The sequence below is a fragment of the Tachypleus tridentatus genome, chromosome 6, assembly GCF_004210375.1.
Source record: "Tachypleus tridentatus isolate NWPU-2018 chromosome 6, ASM421037v1, whole genome shotgun sequence".
In the NCBI taxonomy this organism is placed as follows: Eukaryota; Metazoa; Arthropoda; class Merostomata; order Xiphosura; family Limulidae; genus Tachypleus; species Tachypleus tridentatus.
In genome coordinates this window covers 61,000,868-61,028,409 of record NC_134830.1, presented here as the reverse complement: position 1 = coordinate 61,028,409, position 27,542 = coordinate 61,000,868, and the positions used below count along the sequence as shown (strand labels likewise).

The 27,542-nt window shown below is 34.3% G+C and overlaps 1 protein-coding gene across 1 annotated transcript; it reads left to right on the top strand.

Moving 5' to 3' along the window:
- The first annotated feature begins 12 nt into the window (after positions 1–12).
- Positions 13–20,740, top strand: LOC143251624 (A disintegrin and metalloproteinase with thrombospondin motifs like). Its single transcript, XM_076502890.1, has 15 exons — positions 13–85; positions 776–978; positions 3,589–3,681; positions 4,390–4,561; positions 6,688–6,756; positions 6,966–7,040; positions 10,308–10,417; positions 10,951–11,022; positions 11,888–12,027; positions 12,915–12,964; positions 15,732–15,843; positions 16,310–16,474; positions 17,369–17,510; positions 19,617–19,718; positions 20,490–20,740. The coding sequence occupies exons 1-15, from the start codon at positions 13–15 to the stop codon at positions 20,520–20,522; spliced, it is 1,611 nt and encodes a 536-aa protein (XP_076359005.1). The 3' UTR covers positions 20,523–20,740.
- Positions 20,741–27,542: the final 6,802 nt, after the last annotated feature.

The following is a 27,542-nucleotide window of genomic DNA, read 5'->3' as shown; positions in this document are numbered from 1 at the left end:
TGTGTAATGACCATGACTACACAGCTATTCCTGTTCATGCTTGTATTTATTAGTTTTGGAAGAAGCATTCCTATTAACGGAAGAGGTAACTAAACTTTCTTATGTTTGTTTTCGCAAACTAATTTCGGTTTTGCAGGGATTATGAACAACAAAATATTTCAGTAACTAAAAATATAATTGCATTTGAATTCTATTAAAGTTTCGTCTTTGTTTCAGGAGATAAAAAAAAGAAATTCATGGTTCATTTTACAAACGAACAACTATAAATTTCTTCTACCCATAAGTAACAGAATTTATAACATTTTTCCAGACGAAACTAAACACTTGTATGACTTTGAATGAAGATAGATTAAATTTGCGAAAATTGATTTATAGTATACGTATAACAAAGCCACACTGGGCTATTTGCTGTGTCCACTGAGAGGAATCAAACCCCTGATCTTAGCGTTGTATATCCTTAGATTTACCATCGTCCCACCGAGTGGGGGAGAAATTGTTTTGGAGAGAAAAATAATAATATTTGTATACAGCTTTATGTTAGATTATAGACTTAAATTAGCCTTTGTACACAAAGAATGTACCACAGCATGTGTCCACCAACAATCAGAAGAGCTGTTTGTATTTACAAGAACTTAATTTGTGTTATGTACAGATTACAACTATAATAAGTGAACGATTTCTTCGGTTCTACTTTCTCTATTTCTATAAAAAAAAAAAAGAGGAAGAGAAACGTTGACTATTGACTAGTTGCTACGGATATTTCTTTTTATTTCAGCTACAGTACTGAAGACTGAAGTCATTCACTTATCTACTGGCCTTATTTTCAGAAATTTTCCAAGAGCAACCTTAGTAGAGATTTATGCCTTCGGGAGAAATTTCACTCTAAACTTGCGGAAATCAAATATCATCCACGAGAATTTCAAAATTACTGAAATATTTGACTCTGAAAAAGAACCATACGTTGAACAAGAAGTAAAGGTAAGTGATAATATAAGTCATCATTAAACGTTTTTAAACTCAGTTATTTGAGATAATTTAGAGTTAAGATTAAGATGTTATGTTGCATGTCAGTATTTTGTAGGTAATGAAAATTATTCGAAGTTCTGTTTTCGTGGGGCTGGTGTGGTCTAATGATTAGCTTTTCGGCTTATAATAAATGCCAATAAACCCATACTCCGCACTTTCAATTATGGACAAGTTATAAAAGTAACAGTTAGTTTCGCTATTCTTTTCGTTTAATAGCAGATACATCAGGCTAGCTGTCTTTCCTCTAGTTACTAGTTAAAACTTAGTAACAGTTATATCTGAACTTTAACCTAGCCGTTTGTTCAAGTGTTTATAAATTCGGAAATTTGGGTTCCTACTTTCATCTGTCTTGGAAAACTTTCTGTGATAGATATGATGAATAAGTTGGAAAACTGTTTTAAATTATGCATATTTTAGTTTAAAAACGTACATGAATAATAAATACATGCAAATTTCGTTTATTTTCAAATAATTTTGGTCTACAGCCGAGGATCCCAAACTTTCTCAGCACAAGGACCTCATGCAATTAATCTATAAAAACTACTGAAATATAAACCCTTATAACCCGAGCGCTTTCGAAAGGTTGACCTTTCTTCTTCATGAACGATCTGTCTATAAATACTAAATACTTAAACATTATCGTGTATTTTGTGTATTGGCTGAGACCCCTTAACACTTTTATGTGGCACCCACTTTGAGAATCCCTTGGTCTAGAGATATCTAAAATAAGAAGTTTATACTTTTATTAAACACCTTTGAGGGGAACTTTAAACAAAAAAAACAAACAACAAAGCTATCTTCAGTTAGTGTTTTATATGTTTGTTTAATTCAAGAAGCCCTTTTATGGTTGTCTGTTTCTGAACAGATCTATATGGAGCAGTATCACGAATCTTTCTACTAACAAGTATAAAAACAGTCTTCAACCCCAGATGACACCAGGAATTTCAACGTAACTTCTGTAACAGGCAGGTGCTATACAGTAATTCAATAACTAACAACATTTCGTCTGCAGTGTTTGAACGTTGTGATTATTTTGGATTGTTTGTGTAAATCGACATTTCTTGTTCCTTTGTTATTCAACAAATAGACATAGCATTACTGCATGTCACAACAACTACATTAACGTGCTTTCTCATTGCACGCTTGTTTTAGGTGGTGGACACTCAAGAACAGTCGTCAGTGGATAAGCGTAGAAAAAATGAAACGTCACAGCTCGTGTAACGTGACACGAGCGATCACATTTTCAAAGTTGAGCTCGATACTTTGCTTTATTCGCCAATTCAGTTGTTTTGTTTTCAATTTCACGCAAAGCTACATGAAGGCTATCTGTGCTAGCTGACCCTAAATTAGCAGTGAAAGACTAGAGGGAAGACAGCTAGTCAACATCACTCACCGCCAACTCTTGGGCTACTCTTTTACCAACGAATAGTGGGATTGACCATAAATGTATAAGTCCCCTCGGCTGAAATGGCGAACATTTTGGTGTGGCGAAGATTCGAACTCGCGACCCTCAGACTGTGAGCCGAGCACTTAATCACCTGCCTATGCCGAGTCTCCGCCAGATCAGAGAAGACTATTTTCTGAACATTTTGGCAACTGAAAATAGACTAGTAAGCAACTAAAAAATATCAAAATGGTTGTTGGTTGGTTTGGTGTTTTATGATCTTTGGTTAAAATACATGGATTGTAAGTAACCTCCTTCTAGCATCTGGTCTTGTGTCAACTGCTTTAGGCTTGAAACCGTTCGTATAGCCGTATATGGTGAGAAGGAATGTTACAAACTGACCATGCAAATACGCAGAGGTCAGAGTTTAGAAAGCCCATGAGGTAGGTTTGTGCTAAACAAACAAGCAAATGAGCTTCTACTAGAGAAGATTTGTTTGTTTGTTTGTTTTTGAATTTCGCACAAAGCTACTCGAGGGCTATCTGTGCTAGCCGTCCCTAATTTAGCAGTGTAAGACAAGAGGGAAGGCAGCTAGTCATCACCACCCACTGCCAACTCTTGGGCTACTCTTTTACCAACGAATAGTGAGATTGACCGTCACATTATAACGCCCCCACGGCTGGGAGGACGAGCATGTTTAGCGTGACGCGGGCGCGAACCCGCGACCTTCGGATTACGAGTCGCACGCCTTACGCGCTGGGCCATGCCAGGCCCCGCTAGAGAAGAAATAAACTGAAACAGAGTACAAAAACTATCATAAAAAATAAAATTCAATTTCAAATATTTTAAATCGTAATAGGAAACTATCTTTCTGAAGAAGAGAATCATTAAGGTTGATTTACAACTTAAAATTCTTTTTTTATGGTTTAGCGGAATTATTCTGAAAAAAGTCGGAATAGGTATTCATTCTACAGATAGAATAGAAAAATATATGATCTGAAAAGTGTACTTGACATTTGTATTTATTTTCAATGAAATATATGGTATATGGCAACAGTTTTGTGATGGAGAACCTTAAAGCACTGTATTATTATGAATTATTTTTAACACGAACATCATATATAAACACTATTTCAAACATTTCTAACAAGTTTAGCGTTTATTTTGTTTTTCATAAGGTTGACCTTGATGACCTAAAGAACAGCATTTATGTCGACAGCTCTGTCAGTTGTGTAGTCTACTACAAACGAAATGGAAACTATATTTTCATGGTGAGAATCTAGCAAATCGAATCGGTTATTTTCTTTTCATGGTGAATATTAATTAGACACACAAAAAGGGGTTATCTTATAATCACGGAAATCATTCTACAGCGGCTTACTGATACTCCTTATAATAGGTTTTATAGTAAATTGGGAAATTATAACGTGTAATATTTTTATTCCTTTGGTAACAATGACGATACAATTTTAATATTTGTACTAACTTCCGCTATACGTAAATCAAATTATTTACAATGCTCGTGACAAGAACTCTATGTGCACTTAAAATATATTTTATTTTTGTCTACCACATTAAATAATGGTTAATCGCATGAATTTAGACCCAAGCGGTCCAATAAGCTCTGCCCTACGATATGTCATTCAATGTATAAAATTACAATGTTTTAATGAATACGTTTTCTTTATAATAAATTCATATTAAATCGGTGAGAAAATGTCGAGATTTGGAAATTATTAACAGTATTATAGAAAATTATTCGAATGTTATTTAGGTTATTTAGTCTAAAACTCATTAAGTGTTTTGATTACAATAAACATTGAATATCCGAAGTTAAGACACATTTGTATATTAATTATTGAGTTCGTTTGTTTGTTTTCTAAATGAGTCACTGGAAATATATTAGTAGAATAAAACTGTATTTGAGTGATACAGTACTTTGAATGTACAATGAACGATAGTTAACCTCCATTTTGTAGGAAGGTCTTTTGGCAGAAAATGTTATAATTGTTCCTCTCACGCCCGAATTCCATGCGTATGGCCAGCTAAGCCTTCCTTTATCGTCTGGAGACTCCAACATAGACTACAATCAAGGAATTCCTCACGCAGTAATTCTCTCTGTTCCGAAAAAAAATATTATAGATGCTTATGGTAAGATGTGAATGTTATTAAATCAACAAACTAATACCTACTCACACATAAAAAAGATAAGTACACTATTTTGAACTTTAATAAACAAATGGAAGATGAGTTACTAACCTTGAACGCGGAACAAGCTCCTGGTTTTTCCCACAATAAGTTAGGTTTAACTTGTTAGTCAGTCTCTTTTCTTTTGTGCTTTTTCACGGTGTACGTATTAGTAACGTCACCTTGTAGCCTGTGGGCATTGTATTAATATTCAATTTGTTTACCGCTTTAGCCATACATCCCTGTCCTATTCCTCCGGTGGACCGGCATGGCCAGGTGGTTAAAGCACTCGACTCGTATTCCGAGAGTCGCGGGTTTGAATCTCCGTCGCACCAAACATGCTCGCCCTTACAGCCGTGGGGGCATCGTAAATATTCGGTCAATCCCACTATTCGTTGGTGAAAGAGTAGCCCAAGAGTTGGCGGTGGGTGGTGATGACTAGCTACCTTCCCTCTAGTCTTACATCGCTAAATTAGGGACGGCTAGTGCAGATAGCCCTTGTGTAGCTTTGCGCAAAATAAAAAACAAAACAAGAAAAACATATTCTTCCTTGAAACCTTCGTGTCTTAGCACCTGTTTCCCAGCATCGAAAAGAATGACGCAACAAGAGATATTTGCCCCTCCTCCTTCTTAGCAATATTCCTAACAGAATTTTTGAAGTCGATATGACTTGTAAATCCTTTTTACACTGTCTAATATGTGGTCAACCCAGTCGCATTAGCTCTTGGTAACCGTGGGTAATCTATACTTATCTTACCTTTTGAGAAAACCTCTTTTTTTTTTTCTAAAACTTTGCGGATAATTCATTGTCTTCTTCCAAAGTTGTTGGCCTTAAAAATGTATACCAAAAAAAGTTTAAAAAAACTTCCCCTTTAAGCAAGAAAAGAGAGATTATATTTTCATGTTAGTGGTATATATTTCTGATTGCATATTATAAATGATCTATTCAAGGACTGACAATACTTGTCGCATATTTTTTATTTTCTCAATACGAATTACACTATAGTAAAGTTTCTATACCTTGAATATAAGTACCTATAATATCTTTATAGTACATTGACATACGTGACACTACAATACATGAAATGAATCAGACAAACTTAGGATTAAATGAATGGTTGTTTTACAACAAGCACATCATTATATACTCAAACAAAAAGCACAAAGCTAAACACGTGCAAAAATCTATTGTTCATCTGTTGTTGAAACCTTATCTGTTCAGCATGTTGTTCTATACACCAAAATATTATCTAATTCTATTTTGTATTTCTGACATGAAACAAAAGCGACCGGATGTTTATATCGTGCCACCACAGAGATGTAGATTCTTCCTTTTCAAAAAGTTTGCGGATGTGTTGATGAAATACACACTTTTTTACACATATCATGGTGAGGTTCATTGTTTGATCACCTTGAATTAAGCACAAAGCTACACAATGGGCTGAGTTTGCTCTGCCCACCACAGGTATTGAAACCCGCTTTTTAGTGGGGTGAATCCGCAGACATGCCACTGTGTCACTCTAGCGGGCGGTAGTGGCTCAACAAAGCATCCATTTTTCCCGTGTAGATAAGTCTCAGTATGCACGCTGGCATAGCCAGGATGGTCACATGCCAGACAGTTGTGTATTATTCACGTGAAGACATTACGTGTTGGGTATTGGCCATATACCCACTGAATAATTAGACATGTAAATTATTTGGAAACTTTAAGTTATATTAAGCATACTTTAATACTCACTAAGTAAGTCGGCATACATTTTAAATAGAATATTTGATAGGAGCATACTTGGTATATTTAAAGTTACTCAAATAATCAGAAAGGCATAATATTATTTTATATATATATATATATATATATATATTTTAAAGATCCCTGAATAACCAAACTTGTTTAAAAGAGCTGCTTTAAATTTAAAAAATCATCGAATATGAAGTATATTTAACATTTACCAAATAATTAAACTAATTTAAATGAGAATGTCGACCAGTTTACTAAATGATGAAAGACAGTTAAATGTTGCCAGAAGTTAGAAAGTCGAACATTCATAGACTGCTTTTTAACATTTACTAAATGATCCTCGTTTTTCTAGTTATCCCTGAAGTTACTGAAACGGACGATTTACAAGCAAATTTTACGTCGAATGTAAGTTACAACGTAGGTGAGTACCTTTAAAGTTTTAAGTATAATTTTCTAATTTCCCACTTTGTTTAAGATACACTGCAGGCTATATGTTGTTATCGTAATTGCTTTTTGGGTCTATAATTTCACCTAAGTTATTTAAATATAATTATATTACTTTCAAGACCACTGATCAGTGCTTGAAGAAATTTTCTAAAACAGCCTATTTCGTTTTGTTTTGGTTTTCAGATGAAAGTGAAAACTATGAATTTCATGAGCTCCAACCTGGTGCTGTTGAAAGCAGTGAGCCGAATGGTATACCAGGTATGACCAAGTCTTACACAAGGAAAGAATCTTCTATTACTGACTCACTTGTCTTTTAAACACCTTAATTCTTCATGAATGATTTCGCTTTCAAACGGAAACGGTTAAAATCTCAAGAATATTTTAGTATGCTATGTACATTGCGAATATCTAAACCTATTTTTTGAATAATAGTCCCTCAGCCATTGCGATGACCCAAAGAAACTAGAAGACCACCTATTTTTTTTAGGATGTTAAACTTCGTGTGTGATGATAACAGTTCTTAATATATCTCTTTTTTTTTTAATATTTCATTTGATTGTGAAATAGGGTGAAAATACCCAACAATAACAAGGAAGTACTGTAGATTTTAACAGTAGCCTCGTGCCCTGATTGACTGTTTGAGGTCACATTACCCACGATGTTAGAGGGTGGTAAAGGGGAACTTCTTGAATTTCATGTAAAACTGTCAAACAGATCAATATTTATTATGCAGTCTGTTGCTCAACTAATACATGGTATTAATTCTGATAAATTATCCCGTGTCATGTTCTATGATTGTAATGTAATTTTGTAATGCTATCTTCATTTGATGTTTACTATTTTTACCGTCAGATCGTATACACACACATATATATGTTTAATTATTAATTATAGTTGAATATGCACATTGATGTAATTACGGCTTCGTTTTTACGCTAAGTATGTGATAACGTAATATTATTTGGTCAATATTTTAAATGTGGATAAGAGGTTAGCTTGTAGGGGTTGTGAATACGAGGCTCCATGGTTTGCTTTCCGTGTTTTCGAGTCGTAAGTGCATTCTTTGATAGATTGTTTAGGCAGAATATTCATGATGAAACTTTGTAGAATGGATGGCAACTGCCTGTTGTGTCTGAAGACGAAAAGCGGAAGACTTTCGAAACGTTGTCCTTTCGCTTATGTCTCCACAACAGGTAGTTGCCGACCATTCTACAAAGTTTCATCGTTAGTGCATTATTTGAAACACGGTCAAATCCCACTATTCTATTAGAGTATCCCGAGCGTTATTAGGGAATATTCTTAACTAGTTGACTTCCATCTAATATGGCCTTGCATGGCCAGGTGGTTAAGGTCCTAAAATCATAATCTGAGTTCGCGGATTCAAATCCCCGTCGCACCAAACATGCTTTCATGCTCGTCAGTCCCAATATTCGTTGGTAAAAGAGTAGTCCAAGATTTGGCGGTGGGTGGTAATGACTAGTTGCCTTTCCTCTAATCTTACACTCCTAAATGTAGAGACGGCTGACGCAGATAGCCCTCGTGTAGCTTTGCGTAAAATTTAAAAAATAAATAAACCGTCTATTATATCAGTTCAATTCTGTTACTTTTTGCTTGAGTGACTTTCGTGTTAAATTTTCGGAATTACAGTTTTGTTTTTTAAATAAATGCGCGTGTATCCATACAGAAATAGATGTTTGAAGTGCAACAAAAAATAAGTTTTTTTCTTTTGATTTATTATTGATTGACTTTCATGTTCATACAGCGTAGTAGGTTGATATTCGCATATTTATCGTATGCTAGTTTTAAATTATGTTTTCCTCTGCATGAAAATACGCTTAGAGTCAACTACTTTATTATTAATGTTATAATCTAATGATGTAGTGTGTACTGTAAGGTTTGTTTGTTTAATAGGTATGTGACTGTGACTGGAGGAGTGAGAAGCGACCTCTGTTGAGTAAATCTTTATCTTGTTGGCTGTATAATTTTCAAATGTTATGTTGGTGTTTCGTATTTATTGAATCGAGTATAAAACACAAGTAAACAGATATCCTATATATCAGATTAAACACAAAATCACTGCGATTATTCGTACTGGATTCATAACACACGAATAAGTAAAAATTGTATTGGATACTGTGTAACAAAGCCTTTCCTCATAGAATCCTGACCAAGGTCAGGTGGAGATACTGCTAATATCTTTGGTTCTGGTCAGAAGCTGCTCAAAGAGTTTCTTTGGGTGGCTGGTCCTTGGTTCGAGGTTATAAGGTGACGAGCTATTCTGGGTGGCTCATCATACAATCTCAAAAGAACCCAGGTATTATAAGCTGTTTCAGTTCTAAAAAGGTGCCTTTTATCCACGGTTTATTGTCTTCATCAATGGGTACTCATAGTTTCACGTGCAAAACTAGGAAAACAACCCTGATTGGCAGGTATCATCCGCCAGTGGTACATCCAGCCTTTCTTCACTGGTCACAAGTGGTTTGGATCAGAGCTGAGGCTGTAGTACTCTGATACTCTAACTGATGACAGCCTAGGATGTCTATAGAGACCACCCATGTGGTCGTGGTCTCACAAGACACTACTTCACTTTAATGTTCTTCAGTTGTTCATGCTTTCTTACTGCTGGGATTGATTCTTAAGGGTATGGTTTTGCTCCAGTAGTTTGGGTGTTCCAGACTAACTGATGTCTTGAACGTTCAATCGTGGGTAGAAGTTTTACGTTGAGAAGAAGGATTTTTTTTATTGAACATGTCTTTCCTGCACCTTTCTCAGTGAACTCTATCTCTTTCTTGACTATTATGGAGTGCTTAAAATGTCTATAGTTAGTTATTCTTTCTGCAAGAAAATTACTTTAAACGGAGTAATCACAAGAGATCGAGTAAGGGCTAATTAATACACGCAGTATCAAAACAGACACTTTAATATAACTCCTGTTATCTGAGAAGCAAAAATTTCTCATTCCACCTACTTGTAGTACTTTCAGGCGTAATTTTTGTACAAGTATAAGATAAATCCACTAATAACAGAAGAATCAACCAGGAAGTGAATGAAGTAACTTGTCTTTCAAACCGTAACTGACTTAATTCTGTATTCAGCAACAACAAAACAGTCTGAACATATTTGAGAAAAAAGAACACAATATTTAATTTATTATAGTATTAAAACAAAAAATGTGTCAAACATACGTGCCCAGCCTCTAGACAAATTGACTCTGTTAGTTCATAATATTAGTCCATAGCATCCTTTCCACTGGGGCAGAGTTCTATGGAGTTAAAAAGGTGTAAATAGCTAGTGCTAATAAATATCAATAGTAAATTTAGTTGATACGTTAACACGAATCAGCACATTCTTTGGTTAATAACTGTCACTAAATGGATGTGTTTAGTTCTTTATGGTTAATCAAGGTTAGAACTTTAAGGCTTAGTTTAACTTTGCTAAACTTAACTTTGTTTCACATGTGTGTGTGTGTGCGCGTAATATTGAAGAACAACAAAACAGTGTTTGTTTATTTGTTTGTTTTTCTAGAGGTTCTTCACCCAGAGGTCCTTGTTATAATGGACTATGCTCACTGGAAAGGCTTAGAGAATGTTTCTGTGACGGCAATGACACGTTACATTACTGTATTTTGGAATGTGGTTTGTAGGCAAACGTTTTTCTCAGTCAACAAGATCCAGTATAAGAAAAACTTCATATACCAATGAACGATAAAAATATTAGTAACCTAATGTTAAAGTGACACCATTTCTTGGTTTTGATAAGTAAAGCAATAACATTAGCTTATCTGTTCTAAACAAAAAATATAAAAAGAGGGACTACATTGTTTAATTCACAAATAAAATAATTTCACATCAGGCTTGATTTCTATTTTCGTCACTAATGTTTTGTATATATATTCAAACATGCATTTTATATCAGATTTAAGCTTCACTCCATATTTCTATAATCTGTGTCATATTTCTTCTTTCGAAAATAAATGTCCATTTTATTGCTAGCGGTTAATATTTGTCGAAATTCTATTCTTTATCCTTATGTAAAGTAAATATTTATAGAAAATCGTATTCTTTTATTTGTAGACATTTCTATAGTTGTCTTTTCTCAAATGTCTCGTGTTTTAATTTTACATACCTATCTATTCACAAATGTTCAAATTATATATTTTTCCTTGCAGGTGAATCTGCGATACTCTGAGTTAATAAAGCCTCAAGTAAAGTTATATTTGTCTGGATTAATCATTAATAAGGTAATACCGTTTAACAAATTAAATCTAAAAGACTAAAGTGTTTTCGTTTGTTTGAACTTGCTATGACAATATATAAAATATAGGTACATTTCTTCCGCTGGGGCCTGGCATGGCCTAGCGCGTTAAGGCGTGCGCTTCGTAATCTGAGGGTCGCGGGTTCGCGCCAAAACATGCTTGCCCTCCCAGCTGTGGGGGCGTTATAATGTGACGGTCAATCCCACTATTCGTTGGTAAAAGAGTAGCCCAAGAGTTGGCGGTGGGTGGTGATGACTAGCTGCCTTCCCTCTAGTCTTACACTGCTAAATTAGGGACGGCTAGCACAGATAGCCCTCGAGTAGCTTTGTGCGAAATTCCAAAAGAAACAAACAATTCTTCCGCTGTAATTCGTAACGTTAAACAATAACACTGGAAGACAATACAATCGTCTTTCTACAATATTTAAATTACCTTTATCATAAACAATATAAATGTTAAAAAGATAATGTTTAAACATGTTTATCGACTATGAAATTGACTTTCCCTGGCGTTCTGATTGTGTGTGTGTGTGTGAGAGGGTGTATTTTACTTGTCTTGTTAGCTTTCTGGTAAGATGTATATTTTATCTGTTATAAGAACTCTCCATTAAGATAGATATTTTATCTGTTTTAGTACTTCTCCATTAAATGGCGTCCATTATTTGTCCATATAATTGTCCATTAGGTTATTTTTAATTGTGTCTGGTTATCTATTTGCTGTGTTGATTAATGTCCACCTCAGTAACTGTATAATAAACATATTATATTAATTGTATTAGTGGATGTTTCTCATGTAATATCTACTTTCTATCTATTTTCCATCACGTAATTTCTATTTTTTGTTCTGACAGTCTTCCAGATTGCAACCTTACATAGAGGACCACAGGATAAAACATGGTTTAGTTGATGGAAAAAACGTTCTGGAGTCCATTAACAAATACGCTGCGAAATGGAGCAGTAGAGAGTACGACTTAGGCATTCTTCTGACTGGGTGAGTAAGTGCTTCCTAAGTTTATTAAAGACTTATTATGTCTCGAAAATAGAATGAAACAGTTATAGAAAGTCGTATTATATTTCAAATTTTAGTTAAATAATGAACGGGCTTGAAGCAGTGCAAAATCCGGTACATCAAAATGTACATATAAACTCTGAGCAATCACTGAAAACCGTAAGAAAATAACTGTAGAACACTCGTAACACTAAAATAATCTGCGAAATTCATATCTATTTCCTTTCCAATTATAAGAGTAACTGGATGAGTTGTTTCTGTTGTGTGTGTTTTTCTGTAGAAGATATGACACCAAAGTTACCATGAAACAGTTGGAAAGTTATATCGGAAACTACAAAAAAATTGTGTTAAATTATAATAAAGCCAAGAAAAAACCTCTAAAATCTTGGACAATTACATAAGTATTATATTTGTGTTTCTCTTTTAGTTATGAAATTTGCCTGAGTTCATATGATATTTTCAAATTTTTTTACAATTCTAACCTGTCAGGAAAAAGGCCAAAAATTTATATCGGTGCTTGACGTAAATTAATTATTTCTAAACAGTGCAGAATTCCAGGATTTTCTAGGTGAAATAGCGGTTTATTTCTAGCTACTGATTATACATCAAGTTTTATTATGAATTAAATCAGCTTCATAAGTGTTTTTTCTTCAAATTAGTCATTTCAACAACTTTATAAATATTGAACACCAAATAGTTTAAGGTATCCATTTTTTTAAGACAGTCAATTTTCACCAATCTATTGAATTCCAGAACTATTTATCGTACCTCTCTGCATATATTTGAAAAAATAACAGGTGAACTTTCATCACAATGTGTACTGCCTTTTAGATGTTTAAGAATACAAATTTTCTTTCTCTTCCTTACAGTGAAGATTTGTCCAAAAATGATGGATCACAGGATTCTTGGAAACTTGCTGGTAACTATACAAACGCTTTAGCTGTTACGGGCACAGGAAACTTCGATATAAATTCAGTTTTCGTTTAAAGTCTTATGAATGTTTCTTTTCACAAATATACCAGGCAGTGCAGTAACGATCCCAATATAGGGATAGTTCCGATTCAAAATGGCGGCCAGAACAATGCTTATGGTAGTGCGTACGTCAAGACGTCAGCAAAACCTACTCAAAGAATTATAAACGAAAATCCTTTTACTAATACAAACTTGCCTTTAACCTTCTATGATGTATAGAAAACGGAACATAACAAATGTCTGTTTTCTTCTTCTTTTCCACTAAGTGATTCACAATACGTTAGTTAAAACCTATTGTTACAACCAAGGTCTCTGTCTGTGAGCCATTATGTGTGTTATATGGAGATAGATCATCTACCGTATACTACTTAACGCGTGAAAGACACCCTTTCACCCAGAAGTTACAGCTCCTCTGGAAGCCAAGACTCTGAATCGTAAAAGTGTATAAACTAATAACTTTTTTTTTTTTTCTAAAATTGTTGGGATGGGAAAAGATCAGAAACTAGAGAGCATTTGGAGTGAGAGAAGGGCGAATCTGTATTACCCATCCCTGCATTCAATCACTTATACACTACACTCACAGAGTGGATGTATATATACATAAGGTGGTGAAATGGGTAATGCAGACCTTCTTCCCATTTCAAACGCTGTCGAGTTTCTGAACTTTTACCCCATTAGTTTTAGAATAAAACTTTTAATTACTAGTCTTATTTACAGAATTGAGAGGTTATGAAATAATATAACATCTTGATCAAAACTAAATTTAGATCAAGTTTTAAACACGTATTCTCTCGCAGAATCTATTTATTTGTTTTTAAATTCCGTGCAAAGCTACACGAGAGCTCTCTGTGCCAGTCGTCCCTAATTTAACAATGTAAGACAAGAGGAAAGGCAGCTAGTAATCACCACTCAACACAATTGCTTGGGCTACTCTTTTACCAACGAATAGTGGGATTGAACGTCACATTCTAATACCCCCCCAGCATTTTGTAGGATTCAAACCCGCGACACTGAGTTTACAAGTCGAGCGCCCTAACCCCTGTGATTCTTTTTTTTTCGATTTTGTTTTTAATAACTTGGTGTCAGTGAACCTCGACAAATTGTTTTGGAATTTCGCACAAAGCTACTCGAGGGCTATCTGTGCTAGCCGTCCCTAATTTAGCAGTGTAAGACTAGAGGGAAGGCAGCTAGTCATCACCACCCACCGCCAACTGTTGGGCTACTCTTTTACCAACGAATAGTGGGATTGACCGTCACATTATAACGCCCCCACGGCTGGGAGGGCGAGCATGTTTGGCGCGACTCGGGCGCGAACTCGCGACCCTCAGATTACGAAGTGCACGCCTTAACGTGCTAGGTCATGCCGGGCCCCACCTCGACAAATACCGATATTTGTTTATACCTGTAACGATGAATGTCAAAGTACAACTCCATATTACTTACAGTTATTTAAACTTATTAAATGCGTGATATAGGATAGATAACTTTGAAAAGAGAAATATTTTTTGAAACTTAAAGCTCGTGTGGAGTAAACTCTCACATTCTCGGGATCAGTCACAAAAAGTGTCGTTGTTTTAAGTTGTTTCGTTAACAACTTAACGAATGCCGTAAGAGCATTATAATGTGACAGCCAATCCCACTATTCTTTGATAAAATATAATAGTAGCCCAAGAGTTGGCGGTGAGTGGTGGTGACTAGCTGCCTTTCCTCTAGTCTTACACTGCCAAATTAGGGACAGCTAGCGCAGATAGCCCTCGTGTAGCTTTGTGCGAAATTCACAAAACAAACAATGAACTATATTACGATATATATTCAAGAATGGATTAGAAACTACCTAGTTTAAAATGTATATAATTTGTATTATATAACAAAGGATAATAATGACTGAAATAGAAAATGAATTCGATTTTATACAGAATTTTTATTTCATTTAATTCGTAATATACTATAAATATTTTATAGACGAAAGAGTAACTAAAGACAGATAAAATACTAAATATATTACATAAGAATGTAGAGTACATAAACTAAATTGCCCATTAGAAAATATTAACCATTTAGTAAAGTCGGACAGATGAATAGTTAGTATCATATTTTACGAAAGAACTTACAAACATACAAATGAATAGAGAATTATGCAACTAAATTTCAAACAATATTTCATCAGATGACTGAACAAGGATTTTTGAAAGAACATCGGGGAACTAGAGCAAACCAGTGGTTAGTTTACCGGACTGTAGATTCATGGTTCGAACCTTATTGTCAACAAAAAACAGATTCACGCTCCGTACTTTGAGGCTGTATGTACGTTATAAGAGAAACAGTTAAATCCTTCTTTTCAACTAGAGTTTCTTAAAATGAAGGCTGCACTATGTTTACTAGTTGTCTATCTATTAGTCTAGGGATGGCTAATACAGATAATTCTCGAGTAGCTTTGCGTGAAATTCAACAAAAAACATCAGGATGAAAGTAAGAATATAATTGATTAACAGGTTAACATAAAACTAGAAAACCTATGCAAAATCAGATGGTTAATTCATCGATTAAAAATATTTCTTTTGAACCACAACTATTAGAATGAATCCACTGCCTTATGTTTGTGTTATAGGCTATCGTGCCTGACATTAACATTAATCTGACTTTACTAATTATCAATAATTTTGAAATGTGTGTAATATGTAGAGTCTTTTAATGAGTACTTTCCATAAATCTAGGAATTTCTTTTATTGGCGGTGCTTGCAGACAAAAGCTGAGAATTGGAGTCGCCGAAGATGAACCTGGGACCTACAGTGGAGTTAAAGTTGCTGCTCACGAAATGGGACACTTGTAAGCAAAACAACTGAGGCTTTTAGAGATTTATACAATTGTTACTAAATATATCTAAAAGTGTAAACCATATTCAGTATCTTTGGATGCGTTCTGATCTTATTCTCTGAGGACTTACACCGCTAGAAACTGGATTTCGATACCCGTTACCCGTTGTGGGAAGAGCACAGACAACACTTTGTGTAGCCTTATTCTTACTAACAAACAACGACAACTGATCTTATACTGAGTATGAAACATCACAGAACAAAGAAAATAATTATTATATATCTCAAGACAGCATTAGGCTTGGCAAGAAAAAACGTAATTTTTTTTAGTAATTTTGTAATGACTGAATTACGTTAGGTTTAAAAAAAACATGTCGGAAAGCATATGTAATTATATGTTTCTGCAGACGCTTGTCTCTAGTATGTTACAATTTAGAATGATAATATAACTTGTACTGTATACATTTCCTTTATTATAGATTCGGTGTTGTTCATGATGGGGAAGAGACCTTGAATTTCAATGGAAGTCCTGGAGCATCATCCTGCCCAGCGAGTGATGGGTATCTGATGTCGCCCGTAATTGGTGGACGTAACGACTATAAGTGGTCCACGTGTAGCATTAAACAACTTCGACACTTCTTCAGGTGAAAAAATAATGGAGTTTAAGAAGAAGAAAGATTAGAAACTTATTTCACCAATGATGTTGCCGATGAGAACTTAGTTTTTTAACCCAACTATTGTTCAACTTATTTTCTAGGAGTTTAGTGTCTTTACTAAATCGGTGACTCTTTGAGAGTTTTTGGTGTTTTTAGATCAAATTAAATAATATTTTTGTTGATACTTAGGGAATTTTGATTTATTAATTATTAGATTATTTTACTGTCGTCAGTTCACAGATGTTAGTTATATTCTGTCCACTTTTCAAATGGTATAAAAATGAAAACCAAATTTATCTGAAATGTTCGTCTTAATTGTGGCCTAATGTTCACATTTAATTACTTCAACTCAATTAGTTATTTCGCTGTTTAAAAATAATAAAAAACAAGATGATCATAGTCAAGTAAGTTATTATTGGAATTTTTACAAATAGAAAATTAATCTAAACAACATTTAAATGATAAAACGAATCTCCTTATTTAAAATTAAAACTACCCCAGTAGTTTAGTATAAACCTGAGGGCTTCTAACACTAAAATTCGGGTTTCGATCCGTGAGGTAAGCACATCACAGATACCTCATTGTTTAACGTTATGCTTAATGATAAACAACTAAACAAAATAAACACAATTTTTTGTTTGTTTATTTTAGAACAAGACCACACTAGGCCATCTGCTGTGTCCACTGAGAGAAATCGAACCCCGTCTTTAGCGGATGTATTCATAAAACAACATGCCTTATGGAAACTAAATTTAATCAGAACTCTAACATCCTACATAAGTACTAAAGACACTTATACGAATTTATTTTATATTTTCAGTTTCAGTTACACGTGTATTCTACCAATATTAACTCAATGTAGTTTATACATGTTTCCTTTAGTTTAGGAAGGGCAAAGTGTTTGCGTGTGGATACGTTAAGAAACGACACCCTTCCATCTGCACCAGGACAGATTATTACTCCAACAGATATGTGTCATGAGTTGTATCCTCAGAATCGAAAAAATGAAGTCCAGGCCATTATTGTAAGTTTCGCAGATATTCGTTGCTAAGTTTTATCTCGTTGTGCATTTATAATAACAGGTAGAGCCACTAGTAACTTTCAGAACTATGCTACGTGTGTTTGTGATAGCCACATTTATCTGCTGAGAAGGGAATCTTTTAGCGTTGTAAATGCATACCACTGCTACACGAAAAATAATATTACTGAAGAACCGTTTCTTGACTTTTATTTACACGAACATGTGATCCTCTATTTGTGTTTTATTTTATTCTCAAACAATTTCTATAATAATTTAGTATTACATTACTTTTGCACACGAGAACTGACTCATTGTGACTTTGAAAAGTTTGCGATTTATTTAAGAATTACAACGTGAACTTCGCCGAACACAGCAGTTACAGTGTAGTTTCTTGTTTCTGTATTCTAAATATCTGAAAGATACTTGGCTTGCATTTTGACTTGATAATTTTATATCAAGCAACAGAACAAGTATAGATACGTTTTCAACAAAGTCTAGGTTATTATTTAACTTGCTTTTGTATACAATAACCGAACAAGAAAAGGATAAATGATCTAAACAAAACATTCAAAGCTTCCAAGACTGCAAGAACAATACAAGATTACAGTTTTGCTTGTTGTTGATAAGGATGTGAGAAAAAAAGACATTGTTAAACTTTTACTTGGTGTTTCCAAGAGCGTCTGAATAAGACATGGATACGTTGCACTTCGTTGTTCCATGTTGAATGTGAGAGCAAGACATGAAACGAAAATAAATTTACTTCTGAGTGTATGGACAATAAAAGATAACAGATTTTCTTAGTGTTTTAATCACTCATCTACGGTTTCTGTGTCTATGGACTTGTTGAATACAGAATGAAACTACGAGTCTCTTTAGCTAAGTAACCAAGATAGTACTTGATCACAGCAACTGTCTCAACATGGGAGAAACTTGTCGAAAATAAGTAAACTTCTAAAGCTGTCTTCAACATGAAAAACGAAGTGCATCTTTTAATTTTTACTATTAATTTCAAAAAGCAAATTCTATCCATTGTCTTTTCAGTCTGCGGCTAGTTTATTATACACCATACTTCAGACTATACGAGAGTCTACTATAAAGTTTGATTTAAGTTTATAATTTTATGCATAAAACTCTACTGAAGATCGGAGTGTAATAATAATGAACTTTACTGGAATATAGAAATGTTTCACTATTGTTTGGCTTTTACCTTGATAAAATAATTCTTTAGTTTCATTCATTTATTGTATATTTCTTTCAGTTTGGTTTGTTTTGAATTTTGCGCAAAGCTACTCGAGGGCTACCTGCGCTAGTCGTCCCTAATTTAGTAGTGTAAGACTAGAGTGAATGCAACTAGTCATCGTCACCCACCACCAACTCTTGGGCCACTCTTTTACAAACGAATAGTGGGATTGACCGTCGCATTATAACGCCCCCACGGCTGAAAGGGCAAGCATGTTTGGCGTGACGGGGATTCTGACCCGCGACCCTCAGATTACGAGTCGAATGCCTTAACCACCTGACCATGCTAGGCTATATATATTTCGTAGGTCATAAGTCAGAAAATCTATCGTAGTTTGGTGGTTAACAGTGGAGAATTAACTCAAACTTAAGCCACTCCACCCCGTAGCTCATCAATAAACGGGCTAACAATAATGCTAATAATTGGGATTCGATACCCGAGGTGAGAACTACACAGATAGCTCAACGCGTAGGTTTTCGCTTAAAAAGAAAAAACAAGTAATTGAGATTTTATAATTTCGTAGTTTTCGAGATCAGCAGTGATTAGACACTTGAAAAATTAAAAAAAGTAAAGTACGTCGAACAATTGAACACTTCAAAATAAGCTTAAAAATACCTGTCCCTAACGGCACTGCAGTATGACTTTCCAAAAACTGAGTTTCCATAACTGTGGTGGACAAAGCACAAAGAGCCTTCTGTGCAGCTTTGTGCTTAACTACTTAAGTAAAATATTTTGAAACTCTTTAGATGTGTTTTAAACACTAAAGTTGTGCATTTATAGGTTCTTGATTAACAACAACGTTATTTCTAACTTTGTTTTTTCACTTAACCAAGGATTCAGTTATATATCTGTTATTTTTATTTCTTTAGAGCGAGAAAATATGTTTGAGACTTATCTGTCAGGTTGGAAATGTTACCAACACATACTATACTTTACGGGCATATGATGGAGCAGCGTGTGGAAATGGAAAGGTAAAGAGCAGAACAGTTGAGATTTTATGTACCAAATAAGTATAATTTTCAAGTGGGATTTATTTTCCTCATTGTACACTGCAGAGGTCGAGAGACAGGAGGTAATATTGTAACCAATTAAGACCTCCGTTACTTGTCTCGAGATGTGAATACCTAAAGAGTATTTCATTCAAAAATAGTATATTTAAAGCTAACTATTACAGTTAACTTAAAGAAAATACATGGCTTACTGAGACGAGACTGACACCATGTTAATATACTTTGAACAAATCACCTCCAGATATGTAATAACATATTATTGGGTATTTCTCATTTTAATCTATGAAATTGCCCGTGTAAACTCTGGATTATTCCCTTTGTATTAAGCTTCACGACAAACGTAACGTGTTTCCTCAACAAAATAAACTGTCTTTAACCAGAATTATCAAACGAAACCAAAGTTATGCTGCATTTTTTCGAATTTTCAAGAAATTCAACATGTGATACATAACTGTAAATAATTTTTGTTATCCACTGAAAAGCCTCAGCCTACTATGAGTATAATTATATGCATTATATAACGCTATAGAAAACATGGATAAAAATAAAGATACTTTTAGTATATTTTCATAGAAAGTTTGCCTTATGAGTACAATAAATAAATTACTCACAAAACTTTCACTGATTTTCAAAAATAATTTCTTGAAATAATTAAGTGTGGTTCCATATTATATGCTGATTTACTGCTACTCGCTAATAAATAAGTAATTGCCTTGAATTTCTATTCCACAGTGGTGTCTAAACGGGGAATGTATTCAATATTAAAATTATATAAAGAACAACATCTCATCATAACTGGAACTAGAAGGAGTACTCGTAGCTGCTGGAATCAATAAAAATGTATCACATATATAAATATTATTTATTATTTTAAGGTTTGATACAGTGTGGAATTAGTTAGCTTATTAGTGGCCCAGCCTTTCGTTCTTGTAATTTGTAAGTTACGTCCAGTGTTAAACTATGTATTCTTACTCAGAATAAAAGCAAGACTATGTACGTTTTATGTCAACATTTATTATTGGTTAAAGTAATGTTTCTATTTAATGTCTGCTATCCGCTAAAACTAGCTATTAATAGGATATACTTCTAATTCAATGTTTGCATGATTGGAGTAACATTAGGGGCAACGTTTTAGTATATTTGAATCTGTTTTATTGAATTTGAAGATAAAAACGTACTGTGAGATCATCCATTTTTAAAGCGTCCAGCTTGGGTATCCAGTTAAATTTCCCGATTGCACATAGATTTTCCTTTTCATTAACAAGATGACTTCATTATTACATTATTTAAATTTTCTAAGTAATGTTTTTGTTTATTTCAGTATGCTAGAGTAATGCTTAATTTCAAACTAATGGTCTAGAAGGAATGCAAGCAATCAAAAGTGCCCAGCACCATCTCAGATTAGGAATAGGCTGAGAGATTTCGTATACTGATACCGTAAGACCAAATTGCACTGATTAACAAATAATACATTTTTATAACGAAAGACATTTCGACAAAGCTTACATTAAATGTTAAAGTGGATAGTATTTCATTGAAGTAAAATTAAAATATAATTTTTAACTTACTTCAGTCATTAACTATAGTGTCAATGCATTGGTTTTACTGTTAGAGGAAAAACAAAATTCAAAGGCCAAATCAGACACGTCTAAGAGTTATACATGTAATTGATACTATATCTCATTAGCTTCCACAAATAGACCATCAACAAAGTCCTTTCATCTTCCAGCTAAGCCATCAGAAGATAAATTTATATACAAGATGTTCCTGACTCTATCACTTCCATGTCAGTGGAAATACCAAGAGACCAGTCTATGTTTGTTTGTTTTGAATTTCGCGTAAAGCTACATGAGGGCTATCTGCGCTAGCTGTCCTATTTTAACAGTTTAAGACTAGATTGAAAGCTGCTAGTCATCACTACTCATCGCCAACTCTTTTACTAACGAATAGTGGGATTGACTGTAATATTATAACGTCCCCACGGCTAAAACGGCGAGCATGTTTCATATGACGAGAATTCAAACCCGCGACCTTCAGATTACGAGTCGAGCTCCTCTAACCATATGGTTATGCCTCGCCTGACTAATCTATGCACAAGACAACTAAGTAAATGGGTGTTTAAGGCACTCGAGTTAATCTGAAGGTAATGGGCTCAAATCCCTATCACACCAAACATGCTCTCCCTTTTAGCCGTGGGGGCGTTTATAATGTGACGGTTAATCTCATTATTCGTTGACAGAAGAGTAGCCCAAGAGTTGGCGGTGGGTGGTGACGACTAGCTGCCATCCCTCTAGCCTTTTACTGCTAAAGTAGGGACAGCTAGTCCCATTAGTCCTCGTGTAACTTTGCGCGAAATTCAAAACAAACGAAAGGACGAGAATGTTCGGGATCGGGACTCAAATCCACAACCCTCAGATTGCAAGTCGAGTGCCAAGCCTAACTGTTTATTAAAACGTAAAATGTAACGCCACTGATAATATGAATTTTACAAATCCTTAAACACAGGAAACAGGATGTATAAAACGACCAGTATTCCTACTCTTTTAAAGTTTAATAACAGTCCTGGCAAGGAGATAAAAAAATATTTGAGAAACAAACGAGTTACTTAATCTGGCAAGAGTATAAAATAAAACATATATTAAAAATATCAAGAAAATATTCCTATTATAAAAAGCAAAGAAACTGTTTTTGGACCATTAATCAGATATTGTTGGTAACAAAGTAAACATCAATACCGAATTAACGACAAAGAATATATCTTCTATAATATTTAATTATAATTTTTGAAACAGGATAACGAAATCCAGTAACAGTAGTACTATAAACGACATTAATCGTTAAAGTTGCACATTAAAACTGTAGGTTTTCTTAAAACTCGAAAAAAAAAATGGCGAAACGACAAGTGCATGAGAGTGTGTGGGTGTAATCACCTATTTTTAGTTTTATACGTACACGTACTTTCTCGTCACATAGTAATAAAATAAGGAATGGGAAAGTCTAATTCATCAAAATGGCTTTATGTTTAATACCTTGGTTTTATAGTAAACTTAACGGAAAGTACGTCATTACAGAAATTAAAAATCCACTTCGTTTGGCAAAACGTATACACAATCTGATTTTTTTTTTTCATGAGTTATTTAAGAACGAATGTTCATTTAACATTTCACACCTACAGAAGTCCATATAAAGTTTCCCGGAGTGAGGGACAAAGTAATATGGACTTGTGAATTGAATAAAAATTCATATATATATATAACTAAGAGAATAAAGAAAGTTGTTACTCGCTTTCCAGGGGGAAGTCTTCCCCTCCCTTTCTTGAACGCCCATGTTAACATCCCTAAACAATATTCAAACTTATAAAAGTTATCCAGGCGTTAACGCTGTCTTATTAATAACTGTCCTGCTGATACTAAACGACAAAAAAGATATCTTTGTTTAGAACATCATAACTGATTCTACCTGTAGACTAATAGCGAGCATGGTGACAGTAAATTAAGTGTTGCTCGGCGAAGGTCGCACTAACAATAATCTTGCTGTACCAGTAAGAGCTTTAGTTCCAATTGTCTAAATATAAATGATAAGAGCCTCGGAAACAATAGCCTAAGAGCTGATGCGTGAAGGTCTTTAGTAGTCTAAATATAGTGATAGAAGCCACTGACGAAGGAAGGTCATGCGTGTGTCCTTACAGTTTGTGCAAGTTTATCATTTTACGCGTATTTTTTTTCTGACCAGAGTAGTTCCACTTAACAGTTTTTAATCCCTGTTATGACTGTTACATAACGTGTGCCACATACAACCCTTTCATTCGATAAACCTTTATCATATTAGTATACTTCATAAATTCGTGAAACCTAAGTGCGTACAGGTATGATTTGTGGACGCTTGCCAGACAAACAGTTTGTACTTGACTACGGAAACTTGTGTATGTACATATAAGGTTTGCTTTAGACAAACAACTCCTATCTAACTACTAAAATTTAAGTACGTACAGGTTTGATTTGTCTCTACATAACAAACATACAGCTACTACCTGACTACTAAACTTACGTACGCATAGATGATACGTTACTGTAAGGCAAGAAACACCCTTGGTATATCTGGGTCCCTCAGTTACTTTTCCCAGAGTTTCCCAAAGGTAATTGTGGCATTCATCACTAGTGGAACGACCTACCGTACGACTCGATATTGCTCTGGTGGAGATGATTTCAATTCCCACACCGTGTTTAGGATCGGGACGTTCCAAGAACGGAAGGACCTTTCTATGCATAAGATATTTCATCTGTATTTCCATGTTGCAGGCCCTAGTAAAACACTATGACAAACTCATATACTTACAACATCAATGTGTTATTATCTTTTCCAGAATTTTAAATTTCATAACCATTTGAATGAATAATGGTCTAGTAGACAATATCCCAAGTGTGTCTAAATTTTAGATGGAGCTGTAAATGATTTTACTATTTTGGAGACATTGACCACAAATGTTGATGTTTTACATACAATTTTGAAATCTATGAACTTCTTGCTTGGTCACAGATTGAGGACAGTTTCTTATCACTGCTATCTTAGCAGGATCTGTATAGACTATTTCTACCTATAATAGAAGAGAGAAACTCCGTTTTCGTGCGCATTTTCCTGGTTTAAGTTTCAAGTGTGTTTTATTATCTACTGGAACGCAATTACCAGGTTCTCAGCCACATACTTTAATGTGCAACCAAACATCAATACCTCATCAACATAAACCAGACATTACTCCAATTGTATCCTCTTTAGTGCAAGTTCCATTACCCCCTCAGAAGTGAATATATTACAAAGACCAAATGGTAGGATTTAAGCTCACACACTCCATCTCTTTTGCTAAAAGAAGCCATTGGTCTCCTTTCGTGACCTAATTTAACTTGCCACTATCTGGATGCCATATTTAATGTTTTGAGCCAAGAAAAACTTTTAAACACGGCCTTAAAATGTGTCTTTAAAATTAATACTACAAAATCTACTACTTTAAATGTGTCTAAACGTCTTCTATGATTGTAGACTTATCACTGTTGCTTCTGAGCTTTTCAACATTGGATCTTACCTTCTGTTTGGCATCTTGTAATTCATCAGTGGTTGAGATGTTGTGAGGTATTTCGTCCGTCTGTCCCAAGGAAGAAAGATTTCACGTCTCAAGTAAAGTTTGGCTAGTGTGTAGCCTGTAGACTCATAAATAGAAGTTTTAAAGGCTAGAGAGAATTCAGATAAATGATTATGCAAAATTCAATTATATTTTCAATGTAAACATTGTACCAATATTTCTATTTTCGCTTTCAGTAATGTTAGACTGAGGATAATATGGGGGTTAAAAAATGTGTTTATTTCCCATAGCTTTCATTCATAAAACGACACACGAATCTTAGGAATACAATATCTACACAATAGTCAATTATTAGTTTTAAAAAGCACTAATGATTATTTATTTGAAAAGATATAATTCAAGCCATTTAATAAAATAATCTGTCACAACCATCAAATAACTATTTCTTGTTCTAGACTTAGGATAAGGTCTTATGATGTCCACTCCTATTATTTCACTAAGTTCTATTAGGTTAGTGCTTTGCATGAATCCAGCTGGCCACTTCTTATCAAATCTAGTAATTTGACAAACATGGCATGAAAACACATACTTTTTAATATTCTTTCTCATACCAGCTCAATGAACATGTCTGGATAGTTTGTCTATTATTTTTTCAGACACTTAGACGAGAAACCATAGGATGATCATGCAATTTAATTAAAATTACCAGTCTCGATGCTTTGGTAACAACTGGTTTGAATTCACTGTTGCCAGCTACACATTTTGTGTAATAAATAACATAGTGTTTGAACTTACAGTTTCTGCAGTTATAGTTGGTTTATAAGAATATATATGCTTATGTCTTTAGATTGTTCAGTAACCAATTGTTCTCTAGTGTTAACATTGGCAGTAGCAAAAAAATTAGGTAATAGCTTATTGATGTTTAAAATTGAAGTTTCTTCTGGGGAGGAACAATATGAAGTCTAGACAGAATATAAAGCAATCGATTCTCTTTCTCTTTTCTGTAGAGTATTTTAAATGTTAAATTTTGTAATCTTAGTGACCAACACATCAGTCTACCAGTTAACTTCAGAGCTGTATGTAACCATTTCAAGGCAGCAATGTCACTTATAACTGTAAATTCTTCCCCATCTATGTATATCTTAAATTTTCAACAGCCCAGACAATGGCTGTACATCCTAACCCTGTAGAAGTATGGTTTCTTTCTGTAGAGTTCAGTGTTCTACTGACATATGTTATGACACATTTCTGGCACAGAAATGTTCCTAATTCAACATTTGAAGCATCAGTGTGCAAAATAATAGTGTTCACCTTTTCTTGGAAGTTGCAAAACAGAAAATTCACATAAATCCTGCTTTAATTTCTGGGATACATTCTCGCACTGGGGGATCCATTTTCACCTGATAAGCTTGCTTCATCATTTATAAAAAGCAATTGCAGCAAAGTTTGGAATAAACTGATTGTAGAAGGTACACGTACCAAAGAATGTGCCTAAATCTTTGTAGTTGCTCAGAGCTGGGAAGTTTATAACAGTTTTCACATTGTCATAATTTGCATGTATTTCATCAGAAGATGGTTTAAATCCAGAATATGATACTTTTGCTTAGCAAAATTTGCTTTTAAAACCTTTTTACAAAGTGTGTGTATGTTTTTCTTATAGAAAAGCCACACAGGGCTCTCTGCTCAGCCCACCGAGGGGAATCGAACCCCTGATTATAGCGCTGTAAATTTGGAGACATACCGCTGTACTAGCGAGCGGCAACATTTTTACACTATAATTAACTGTACAGAGCATGTAGAAGATCAAGTCGAGGTGTTTCAAGTGTTGTTCAAACGTGAGTGAAAACACTATAATATCATCAATATAAGCCTTGTAACATGAGTGAAAACACTATAATATCATTAATATAAGCCTTGTAACATGAGTGAAAACACTATAATATCATCAATATAAGCCTTGTAACATGAGTGAAAACACTATAATATCATTAATATAAGCCTTGTAACATGAGTGAAAACACTATAATATCATCAATATAAGCCTTGTAACATGAGTGAAAACACTATAATATCATCAATATAACCTTGTAACATTCAGTTGCGTCTGCTAAAACGTTATTCATAAATCAAAATGCATCACTTTAAATCAGTAAAGTCTGTTAACCATTACGAAAGAAGTTTTATGTCAATCCTCCATCTTATCATGTATTTGCCAATACCCACTGGATAAGGCTGATGTACTGATACAGAATCCCTCTGAAAAAGTATTCAAATTATCACTTATATTAGTCACTGGATCGAGCTCAGGTTCTGACATTTGATTTTACTTCCTATAGTTAACACAGAACCAAAACTCATCAGTCTTCTTCTTGATAATAACAGTTAGAGAGGTTCAAGAAGAAATGGAAGGCTCAATTAACTTATTATGAAGCACTTCATCCATTTGATCATGTTGCACTTGTGGTTTAGTGGGATAACGATAAGGTTTACTGAACACTGGGTTTTCTGTTGTGGTTAAAATACTATGCTCAGATAAATTGATGACGCCAAGTTTATTGTTAAGAAATATTGACATATTTAAATAAAAGTTGCTTTAATTGTTCACAGACTTTGTTTTTACATGTGAACATCGTACTTTTTCAGTCGGTATACTTTCAGTCTCAAAGTCATGCTTAAAGAGGGCACATTTAATTCAAAAACATTTATGATGA